The 12,721-nt window shown below is 45.2% G+C and overlaps 1 protein-coding gene across 14 annotated transcripts in view; it reads left to right on the forward strand.

The window, feature by feature from the left end:
• psd3l (pleckstrin and Sec7 domain containing 3, like) overlaps positions 1-12,721 on the forward strand; it is a 153,464-nt gene that overhangs the window by 17,931 nt on the left and 122,812 nt on the right. For all 14 annotated transcript variants that reach the window (XM_021601634.3, XM_021601635.3, XM_021601636.3 and 11 more), the window contains one exon: positions 2,029-2,523. In XM_021601634.3, coding sequence (XP_021457309.3) covers positions 2,029-2,523 — 495 coding nt within the window. The remainder of the gene's footprint in view (positions 1-2,028; positions 2,524-12,721) is intronic.

Raw genomic sequence — 12,721 nt, forward strand, 5'->3', positions numbered from 1 at the left:
GAAAACCCATGCTGTACATCATACATGTGCTACAGGGTGTTGAAAACCCATGCTGTACATCGTACATGTGCTACAGGGTGTTGAAAACCCATGCTGTACATCATACATGTGCTACAGGGTGTTGAAAACCCATGCTGTACATCATACATGTGCTACAGGGTGTTGAAAACCCATGCTGTACATCATACATGTGCTACAGGGTGTTGAAAACCCATGCTGTACATCATACATGCGCTACAGGGTGTTGACAACCCATGCTGTACATCATACATGTGCTACAGGGTGTTGAAAATCCATGCTGTCAGCTGTACATCATACATGTGCTACAGAGGCAGTGGTTTAGACTGCTAGTCCACCCCAGGCCAAGTCTCATTGACGGGTTAATCTGTGGGGTATTTCCATCGTGGCTCCCAGAGTACTACGTTTTAGTGAACATTTGAAAAAATGAATCTTCCTGTCAACTTGGTTCCCATCCCCCTGCCCTAGGGGCTATTGGGGGCTAGGTGTCTATTTGGAATTCAGCACTTCTCTCCTCAGCTCATCCCCTTGTGACCAATTAGATTGTCATGACTGAACGCCTGTAAAATAAGATGTCAAACTAAATAGTGTGATTATGATTCACTGTTTATTTTATGGCACTATTTACACTTGATCCCCCACTATGTTTCAATATTTCTAACGTCCGTAGCTTTTTTGTCCTTAGAAAATGTTGAGTTCCTTTTAGTTGCTGGATGTTTCCATTACATGGAAACTAGCATTGTCACAGTCCACAGAAATGTGTTGTTTTGTTAGAGTTTCGCTGAGAGGAGGTAGAAAGGTGCAAGGTCTCTGGGTTAATAATGGAATCGTGTGCTTTATAACTTCCTCTGAGAGTTCACCACAGCGGCTATAGGCCTCTACGACAGGGACAGTGCATTTAGCTGAGTTCACCACAGCGGCTATAGGCCTCTACGACAGGGACAGTGTATTTAGCTCTGTTTGAGGAGCAGGAAGTAAGCAGTATGATGTGACCATAAACAGCAGTGGGACCAAAGATGTTATCATGGGGAGTGCCAAGCAAGATGCTGCACTAGTTAACTCGTACAGATACTTTTGAGCATGTGCAGGGGAGTTACACGCTTCCCTCGAGCAACATGATAGCCGCTTGACAACAAATGCTGACGAGATTAGCATCTTGTTTTTTACTCTTCTTGTTTGGGTTGCAAGTTGCCCCGCTTCTTATGGTAGCGTCATATTGCTGAATCTAATCTATTTCTTCTTGGTAGAGGAACAATATCCTAATCCAAGCAATTCAGGCCAGGTTTCAGTACCCTTGTGGAACCAGCCTGATCACAGCGTTCTCCATTTTGATTCACTTCACTATCACATCAGTCAGGCCTTCCTCCAATAGATTGGCGTTTGGAACGAGTTAGCAAATGACCGGTCCAATCCGCATCCTTTCAGAACCAATGGGTGGGTTTTAGGACAAAATCACAGGTGGCCAAACACTGCTTTGAATTAGGCCGTCCTCTGGTTGGTTGAAGGTGATCCAATTGCAGATGAGGTGGTTTTGAATAATGCCTCTCATTAAAGGTAGACTCAGACCATAGAGGATGATAGAGGCCACTAGTGGCCAAAAGGCCGTGTTAGCATGGGCAGTGCCCTTGAGGGCTTCCACAATTTTTAATGTAGTAAACTGGATGGGACTTCCAACTTCATTGACTCATCCCTCCTGGTGACCCTATTGGAGTCATGTTCAACCGGGTCATCAGGAGGGATCAGCCAATAGTGAAGAAAAATTGACTACTTCAAAATGGAGATGCTATACTAGCGCAGATACAAAGATGAGTCCTCTATCTATCTCTATGGTTCAAAACATTTAATTGAGGAGGAATGCCAGATGGATATGTACTGTGAAATATAATGGCTAAGGTTTCCCACAGGCTAGTTTGAATTTCAGTCTTCTTCTGCTAAGTTAAGATTAAGACTTGACTTTTGTCCCCAGTCAAAGTTTCCATGATTGTCTCTGTTTGTCCCCGACTCCCTCAGGAGTACGAAGACCAATGGCAGCGAGGACCTGTCGGATAACCGGGATGGCAAGGAGACATCGGAGAGCCAGGAGGCCACCGACGTCTTCAGCTCGCAGTTCGAGAGCATCCTGGAGTCAGACCGTTTCCGTAGCACCCTTTACAGCAGCCTGGACTCTCTGGATGCCCTATCTTCCTCGGCTGACGACGAGGCGGACTCGGGCTTCACTTTCGACATGCCCCTTACTCCCATGATCCAGCAACGCCTCAAGGAGACGGGCCACTTCGTGGAGTTGTTGCCCGACGCGGGGCGCCAGCGGGAGCGCCAGGAGCTACTCAGCGTCACGACCACGGGGAAGGGCGGGAAAGCCGCCCTGGAAGTGACGTCTTCCTACCTAGAGGAGGTGGTAGCGAGTGGGGACCCCGCTTTCAGCGGCCAATCAGATAAACATTCCAGCGGACCCCTGGCCAATGGGGTGGAGCGGGACCCAAAGGACTGGCTGCACGGCTGCCTGAGGTAGGAAACAATAGACTTTATTATTGTGGCTGAATAACAACAGGCTCACTGTACTGTTAGGCCTGTACTCTCATAGAGAATTTGTTATAGGTTGTAGCACTTCTTACACTGGCACTGAACAGAAGGTTCAAGGTGATTTATTCTGCATAAACTTATAGAAAGAGGTGAGGTGTGTGTGTGTGAGGTAAAACAACATGCTTCCTTACATAAGGCAACACAAACTAGTGGCATGGGTTGACAACTAGAAACAACTACATGTCTCAACAACCTGTTCATCTATTTGTCCTTTGACCTCCTCCAGGGATACCAGGTCCTGTAGTTGTAGGTTGGCTGAGTAATGAAAGGAACATATTCCATGCTCTTGTTCTAATGCTCAGGTCTGTTAGTATTAAACAAGATTGAGATTTGAGCTTGTATGTTTTTTTTCATTCCGAGCTAGGAGAAAGGACAAATAAAATGGCCTTATAAATAAGAATGTAGCAGTGTTTGAGCCTGCGTGTTGCTAGTGATGTCCACCCGGCAGCACTGAAGAGTTCACAATGGTGAGTTAGACGTCTCTGATTTGTGACAAAACTAAGGGCTGCATGATACACAGTCAAGAGCCTTCAGTGAAGAGCTTGAGGCTTGCACATACGTAGTACCACCATAGTCAAATATAGATAATCAACTATTTTCTGGCGGCAAAGGAAAAACAAGCTTTGCGTTGGTAATAAAACCCCAATACGCAGCTTGAGTTTCCTGACAAGGTTCTCTACATGGGTGGTGAAGCTCAACTTCTCATCCATCCAAACTCCCAGACATTGGTACATTTTGCCTTGCTCTATATAATGTTCTTTCAAGGTGTATATGAGGTTGTGCCTGCGCCAATCTTACCCAGTTCCTGCTTCACAGTGCCTGCCAATCTTACCCAGTTCCTGCTTCACAGTGCCTGCCAATCTTACCCTGTTCCTGCTTCACAGTGCTTGTCAATCTTACCCAGTTCCTGCTTCACAGTGTCTGCCAATCTTACCCAGTTCCTGCTTCACAGTGCCTGCCAATCTTACCCAGTTCCTGCTTCACAGTGCCTGCCAATCTTAAAAAATATATATTTTACCTTTATTTAACTAGGCAAGTCAGTTAAGAATAAATTCTTATTTTCAATGACGGCCTAGAAACAGTGGATTAACGCAGAACAACAGATTTGTACCTTGTCAGCTCGGGGGTTTGAACTTGCAACCTTCCGGTTACTAGTCCAACACTAACCACTAGGCTACCCTGCCACCCCGTTCCTGCTTACCCAGTTCCTGCTTCACAATGCCTGGCAATCTTACCCAGTTCCTGCTTCAATGCCTGCCAATCTTACCCAGTTCCTGCTTCACAATGCCTGGCAATCTTACCCTGTTCCTGCTTCACAGTGCCTGCCAATCTTACCCTGTTCCTGCTTCACAATGCCTGCCAATCTTACCCTGTTCCTGCTTCACAATGCCTGCCAATCTTACCCTGTTCCTGCTTCACAGTGCCTGCCAATCTTACCCAGTTCCTGCTTCACAGTGCCAGCCAATCTTACCCAGTTCCTGTTTTATTACTATGGTAATGCTGCCCTCTGCAGGACACATCCTTCTGTTGCAGTATTCCATGGGGATAATGATGCTAGAGGTCCACTGCCTTGGGTCAAGTTTAAACTCCAATTCAGGAATTGTATGAATCAATATCTCCATTATTCAATCCGGTATCTATGATTACAGTATTGTTTTGATTACAGCCTAGACCAAATCTAGTTATGTTTTGATATGAATTCAGCCTAGGCGTTAAGAAACACGCCTCAGTGTCTCCTAATATACAGACATAGGTAGGTTTTTGCATACTTTCTTCCACTCCACAGACACTTAAAAGAGCAGTTTGTACACAATCCATCACCGTAATAATAGGCTTTTATAATTGGTTTGCAGGAGACATTAGGGTCAGGCCATTAGGGTAATTTAATACATTATTGTTTTAGCACAGTGTACCGTGGACGCAACAAAAACATCTCGAAGGCACAGAATTGAATTTGTACAACCCACCAGCTCAGTTACAATAACTTGCTCTCAGAATCAACATTTAGTCTAGGCTTACTGTACCCCTCCGCGAGTCAAAACATTGTAAACTTTGTTCCTGTACTTTTTTAAAGCTAACAGACAATAAAAACCAGAACTGTAAGAGCACAAATTACATTGGAAACGGCTTTTAGGATTTGAGGTCTGAATTCCTGGGCACATTACTGAGCAGGAGGCATGGAGTCTGCAGACATTTCCTTCCTTTTCCCAACAGAAATGTGAAAGCACACAGTAAATCCTCCTCTGCATGGGTGGGGTGCAGCAGGGGTAAGATGTATGCTCCCTTAGATTATTTTCTTTAAAAAGGAATATACCATTTCAAATAGGGCTGGCACGGTAATTGTATAATCGTGTAACTGCCGATTTTATAGATGAAGATTGTCATGAAAGTAAATGACTGTCATAACCGTTTTTTTGTGTTGAACGAACAGCTGACCAAAGACTCTGGTTGGGCATTTGTGCAGTTTAGTCCATTTCCATGGTAACACAAACTCTTTACAACGTGATGAAACTTGTTGTCGGTGTTGTAGCAAATTAGTCTTCGGTTGCCTAGGAACCCCCCCCCCTCCCTGCAGCAGCAGCACATGCCTTCAGGAGAGGAGAAAATTAATAAATAGAAAAATGTACAGTGACCGCGGCCATTTGGCTGACAAAACGTCATCTAAAATTCCATAACCGTCACAGTCCTAAGTTCAAAAGCGTCTCAAGCCAAGTGGTCTGACCCCGCCTCCACATTTGAAAGGAAAGCTTCACCCTGGCTTTGATGTTTATCATCGACCTTTGATAGGAATTGACTCACATCATGTCAAATTGCAAGGATGGATAAGAGTAATGGGTCAAATGAATTGATACAACCATCTACCCTTGAAAAAGGTCAAATGAGCAGTGAATTGTAAATAATTTTTCTTTACACTTGGCAATAATCTATCCTAATTTCGATTCATTCAGAATTTTATCCAATGGCTCATGCATCCAATTTGTAGTGAGCTTTTTGTAAAAGATTTCTTCTGAAACACAGCCTATTTAATACGCGTCTCCAAACACTGCAGCTATTATATTCCATTCGGGAAAATGAATTTGACACTGTTACGTCACTGCAGTACATCATCAGATGTTAGGTATCTGTGTTGTGAACAGAGGCTCATACTGTAGCTTACTATTTCCAGCATGTCTCTGCGAAGGCATTTTTTTCTCATTTTACCACCAAGCCAGGTTAGAGGATATTAAGCAGCAGTGTTATTTATAGCCTGAGTAGAACAGCAGACACAAGCCCCGCGGAGCCCCGACTCTCACATTCATATGGTGAAGGACATAAATACCCCCCCCCCCACACACACACACACACACACACACACACCCTGCCTACCACCACCCGAGCAGCCAGCACAATCCCACTCCTTCCTTCATTCATGCTTCCGTGAGGAGTGGCCTCAGCACACAGTCAGGGCTCAGGCCCCTTCAGCAGATGGGGAGGGAGGCAGGAAGCAAGGCTCATTTCCAGCTGGATATCACAGGGAGCACCGTGATGGACTAAAGCTCATGTCCTCTTGCCGGCTCCCTGCCGCACGCATGCAGACATATACACACACACACACACACACATACACAGACAGACAGACACACTCCAGCCAGTCGGGCCCAGAGCTTTCGGCTTCAAATGAATAAGCAGAATCGAGGCTTTCTACCTGTGTTGTCCTAGCAGCAGCAGCAGCAGCAGCCGAGGGCAAGAAACAGCAGTGCTCTTGTCTCCATGTAGGTCAAAGCACAGAGCGCTAAGGGACCCGGCCGCCGGTCACATGGCGCAGGCTAAAGCTAAAGAGTTTCATTCTTAGGGACTTTTCTCCTCTTCCTCCTCCCCCTCTTCTCCTGCTGGTGAGGCCGGCTTCCTATGGGCTCCTTTGTATCGGCCTGTTTCTCCCAGCCAGGCCCAGCCGACGCCGCTGATGCAACTGAAAGCGACTCCATCCAGTAAGTGGCGACCTTCAGCAATGCATGACATTCTGCCTTATCGTCATGACGATGGCTGCTCCTAGCCTTTCTTTCATAGGCTGTCGGCTGGGAGAATGCAGCCAAGCGGTTTGCTCTCCTCTCCTGCTGTTTAACGTGTGCTGTGTGCTCTGCAGTGTGGCTTGTAGAAACAGTTGCCGATTTACTCCTCTCTCTCTCTCTCTCTCTTTCCCTCTCTCTCCAGCAAAGGTTGTTAACGGGAGGCTTTGCTTTGCAGTATTAATTTTGTTGTCCTTTTCGCCCTCGCTCTCTCCTTCTCCCAGGAAGTGGGTGGTTCCTGTACCACCAGGAAAGAGAACAGGAGTATGACCAGAATAGTAATGTACTGTTCAATGTCATGCTAATTGGAAAGCCATTTGAGATATTAGGCCCATTTGAATATTTGCTGTCTGGGTTGAGAAAATATAGCCTCTCTGGGCATTTAGGTCAAGTCTGCAACTGTATAATGTGAAGCCCACTAACTCATCCAGGACCTAAATGCAGAAGGCCATTCAAATGAAAAAAGACATGCCGTTTACTTTGTACACACAAGATAGACAATTGACAGTGGTACATGTATATGTCATATCAGTGACCATTTGAGTTACAAGCAGAAATGGAAAGGACTAATCTCCCATAAGACTTTAATACTCAGTTTCATTGCATTGAATTGTTAAAACCTTCATCCTTCCTGCACGTGTAGTTCTCTACATCCAATTTGGTGTTGTGGGGAGAGTTTCATGTAACATGCAGATCAAAATGTAGCAAGGATGGGGAAAAAAGATACTTTAGTGTAAAAACATTTTTGTAATTTTTACAGTTGATATTTGCAGTTAAAATGTGAGATCAATTTTTATTGGTCACATACACATGGTTAGCAGATGTTATTGCGAGTGTAGTGAAATGCTTATGCTTCTAGATCCGACAGTGCAGCAGTGTCTTAACAGGTAATATCTAACAACTCCACAACAAAACCTAATATCCAACATATTCCACAACAAAACCTAATACACACAATCTAGTAAAGGAATGGGATGAGAATATAGATGTATAACATATATGGATGAGCAGTGACCGGGCGTATAAGATGCAATAGATGGTAAAGAATAGATAGTGAAGGGTACAGTATACAGTCGTGGCCAAAAGTTTTCAGAATGACATATTCATTTCCACAAAGTCTGCTGCTTCAGTGTCTTTAGATATTTTTTGTCAGATGTTACTATGGAATACTGAAGTATAATTACAAGCATTTCATAAGTGTCAAAGGCTTTTATTGACAATTACATGAAGTTAATGCAAAGAGTCAATATTTGCAGTGTTGACCCTTCTTTTTCAAGACTTCTGCAATCTGCCATGGCATGCTGTCAATTAACTTCTGGGCCATGATGGCAGCCCATTCTTGCATAATCATTGCTTGGAGTTTGTCAGAATTTGTGGGTTTTTGTTTGTCCACCCGTCTCTTGAGGGTTGACCACAAGTTCTCAATGGGATTAAGGTCTGGGGAGTTTCCTGGCCATGGACCCAAAATATCAATGTTTTGGCAAGGTGCTCCATCATGCTGGAAATGGCATTGTTCGTCACTAAACTGTTCCTGGATGGTTGGGAGAAGTTTCTCTCGGAGGATGTGTTGGTACCATTCTTTATTCATGGCTGTGTTCTTAGGCAAAATTGTGAGTGAGCCCACTCCCTTGGCTGAGAAGCAACCCCACACATGAATGTTCTCAGGATGCTTTACTGTTGGCATGACACAGGACTGATGGTAGCGCTCACCTTGTCTTCTCCGGACAAGCTTTTTTCCGGATGCCCCAAACAATCGGAAAGGGGATTCATCAGAGAAAATGACTTTACCCCAGTCCTCAGCAGTCCAATCCCTGTACCTTTTGCAGAATATCAGTCCGTCCCTGATGCTTTTCCTGGAGAGATGTGGCTTCTTTGCTGCCCTTCTTGACACCAGGCAATCCTCCAAAAGTCTTCGCCTCACTGTGCGTGCAGATGCACTCACACCTGCCTGCTGCCATTCCTGAGCAAGCTCTCTACTGGTGGTGCCCCAATCCCGCAGCTGAATCAACTTTAGGAGACGGTCCTGGCGCTTGCTGAACTTTCTTGGGCGCCCTGAAGCCTTCTTCACAACAATTGAACCGCTCTCCTTGAAGTTCTTGATGATCTGATAAATGGTTGATTTAGGTGCAATCTTACTGGCAGCAATATCCTTGCCTGTGAAGCCCTTTTTGTGCAAAGCAATGATGACGGCACGCGTTTCCTTGCAGGTAACCATGGTTGACAGAGGAAGAACAATGATTCCAAGCACCACCCTCCTTTTGAAGCTTCCAGTCTGTTATTCAAACTCAATCAGCATGACAGCGTGATCTCCAGCCCTTTCTTCGTCAACACTCATACCTGTGTTAACGAGAGAATCACTGACATGATGTCAGCTGGACCTTTTGTGGCAGGGCTGAAATGCAGTGGAAATGTTTTTGGGGGATTCGGTTCATTTGCATGGCAAAGAGGGGCTTTGCAATTAATTGCAATTCATCTGATCACTCTTCATAACATTCTGGAGTATATGCAAATTGCCATCATACAAACTGAGGCAGCAGACTTTGAAAATTAATATTTGTGTCATTCTCATAACTTTTGGCCACAGCTGTACAGTATATACAGATGAGATGAGTAATGCGATATATGTAAACATTCTTAAAGTGACATTATTAAAGTGACTATTGCTCCATTTGTTAAAGTGGCCATTGATATCAAGTCTGTAGGTAGGCAGACACCTCTGTGCTAGTGCTGGCTGTTTGACAATCTGATGGCTTGAGATAGAAGCTGTTTTTCAATCTCTCTGTCCTAGCTTTGATGCACCTGTACTGACCTCACCTTCTGGATGGAAGCTTGGTGAACCGGTAGTGGCTCGGGTGGTTATTGTCCTTGATTATCTTTTTTGCCTTCCTGTGTCATCGGGTGTTGTAGGTGTCCTGGAGGGCAGGTAGTTTGCCCCCGGTAATGCGTTGTGCAGACCCAACCACCCTCTGGAGAGCCCTGCAGTTGTGGGCGTGCAGTTGCCGTTCCAGGTGGTGATACAGCCCGACAGGATGCTCTCAATTGTGCACCTGTAAAGGTTAGTGAGGGTTTTTGGTGACACTGCATTTTTTTTAGCCTCCTGAAGTTGAAGAGGCGCTGTTGTGCCTTCTTCACCACATTGTCTGGGTGCGTGGACCATTGCAGTTTGTCGGTGATATGTACACAGAGGAACTTAAAACTTTCCACCTTCTCCACTGCTATCCCTTCGAAGTGAATAGGAGGGTGTACCCTTTGCCATTTTCTGAAGTCCACGATCATCTCTTTTGTTTTGCTGACATTGAGTGAGAGGTTATTTTCCTGACATCACACTCCGAAGGCCCTCACCTCCTCCCTCTAGGCCGTCTCGTCGTTGTTGGTAATCAAGCCTACCACTGTAGTGTTGCCTGCAAGCTTGATGATTGAATTGGAGGTGTGCATGGCCACGTAGTCGTGGGTGAACAGGGATTACAGGAGAGGGCTGAGAACGCACCCTTGTGGGGCCCTAGTGTTGAGGATCAGCGGAGTGGAGATGTTGTTTCCTACCTTCACCACCTGGGGGTGGCCCATCAGGAAGTCCAGGACCCAGTTGCACAGGGCGGGGCTGAGACCCAGGGTCTCAAGCTTAATGATGCGTTTGGAGGGTACTTTGGTGTTGAATGCTGAGCTGTAGTCATTGAACAGCATTCTTACATAGTTGTTCCTCTTGTCTAGATGGGATTGTGCAGTGTGATGGCGATTGCATCATTTGTGGATCTGTTGGGGCGGTAAGCAAATTGGAGTGGGTCTAGGCTGACAGGTAGGGTGGAGGAAATATGATCCTTGACTAGTCTCTTAAAGCACTTCATAAAGGACAGAAGTGAGTGCTACGGGGCGATAGTCATTTAGTTCAGTTACCTTAGCTTTCTTGGGAACAGGAACAATGGTGGCCATGTTGAAGCATGTGGGGACAGCAGACTGGGATAGGGATAGATTGAATATGTCCGTAAACACACCAGCCAGCTGGTCTGCGCATGCTCTGGAAATGCGGCTAGGGATGCCGTCTGGACCGGCAACCTTGCGAGGGTTAACATGTTTCAATATTTTACTCATGTTGGCCACGGAAAAGGAGAGCCCACAGTCACTGGTAGCGGGCCGTGTCGGTGGCACTGTATTGTCCTCAAAGCGCGCAAAGAAGTTGTTTGATTTGTCTGGGATCCAAATGTCGATTTCTGCAACAGGGCTGGTTTTCTTTTTGTAATCTGTCTGTAGATCCTGCCAAATACGTCTCGTGTTTGAGCCATTGAATTGCGACTCCACTTTGTCTCTGTACTGATGCTTTGCTTGTTTGATTGCCCTATGGAGGGAATAACTACACTTTTTGTATTCGGCCATGTTTCCAGACGCCTTGTCATGATTAAAAATCGGTGGTACATGCTTTCAGTTTTGCGTGAATGCTGCCATCAATCCACAGTTTCTGGTTCGGGAAGGTTTTAATCGTCACAGTGGGTACAACATCTCCTATACACTTCCTTATATACTCGCTCACAGAGTCAGCGTATAGATCAATGTTATTGTCTGAGGCTACCCGGAACATATCCCAGTCCAGGTGATCGATGCAATCTTGAAGCATGGAATCCATTTGGCAGACCAGCATTGGATAGACCAAAGCATGGGCGTTTCCTGTTTTAGTTTGTGCCTATAGGATGGGAGCAAAAAGATGGAGTCATGGTCAGATTTGGTCAGATGGAGGGCGGGGGAGGACCTTGTATGCATCGCGGAGGTTAGAGTTGCAATGGTTGAGTGTGTTACTCGCTCGTGTACTGCAATCGATATGCTGATAGAATTTAGGTAGCCTTGTTCTCAGATTAGCTTTGTTAAAATCCCCAGCTACAATAAATGCAGCCTCAAGATATATGGTTTCCAGTTTGCATCAAGTCCAGTGAAGTTCCTTGATGGCCGTCTTGGTATCTGCTTGAGGGGGGATATATACGGCTGTGACGATAACCAAGGAGAGTTCTCGTGAGATAATACGGTTGGCATTTGATTATGAGGAATTCTAGGTCAGGTTAAAAAAAATACTTGAGTTCCTGTATGTTGTTATGATTACACCACGAGCTGTTAATCATGAAATATACACCCCCACCCTTCTTTTTATCAGAATGATGTTTGTTCCTGTCGGCGCGATACACTGGAAATCCCGTTGGCTGTACTGACTCTGACAGCATGTCCTCAGCTAGCCATGTCTCCGTGAAACCGAGTATGTTACAATCCCTGATATCTCTTTCGAAAGCAACTCTTGCCCTAATTTTTGTCAACTTTGTTAACTAGGGACCGGACATTAGCGAGTAATATACTCGGAAGCGGTGGGTGGTGTGCACGCATCCGAAGCCTCACTAGAAGACCGCTCCGGCACCCTCTCCTCCGACGGCTTTGTTTTGGGTCAGCCTCTGGTATCAGTTTAAATGACCTGGGAGATGCAGACAAAGGATCTGCTTTGGGAAAGTCATATTCCTGGTCGTAGTGCTGGTAAGTTTGGTATTTTATTAGGATCCCCATTAGCTGTTGCAAAAGCAGCAGCTTTTCTTCCTGGGGTCCACACAAAACATGAAATGTAATACAGAATGACATAATAGAGAACATCATCAGACAAGAAAAGCTAAAGGACAGAACTACATACATTTTTTAAAAGGCACACGTAGCCTACATATCAATGCATACACACAAACTATCTAGGTCAAATCGGGGAGAGGCGTTGTGCCACCAGGTGTTGCTTTATCTGTTTTTTGAAACCAGGTTTGCCGTTTATTTGAGCAATATGAGATGGAAGGACGTTCCATGCAATAAGGGCTCTATATTATACTGTACATTTTCTTGAATGTGTTCTGGATTTGGGACTATGAAAAGACCCCTGGTGGCATGTCTGGTGGGATACGTGTGTGTGTGTCAGAGCTGTGTGTAAGTTGACTATGCAAACAATTTGGGATTTAACAGATTGCATCACTTCTTTTTATAAGAAACAGTCACTCTCCTCGACTCTTAGACAAGAAAGACTGGCATGCATAGTATTTATATCAGCCCTTTGATTACAATTAACAGCAAAA

Source organism: Oncorhynchus mykiss, chromosome 5, assembly GCF_057628025.1.
Source record: "Oncorhynchus mykiss isolate SJ-2025 chromosome 5, ASM5762802v1, whole genome shotgun sequence".
NCBI lineage: Eukaryota > Metazoa > Chordata > Actinopteri > Salmoniformes > Salmonidae > Oncorhynchus > Oncorhynchus mykiss.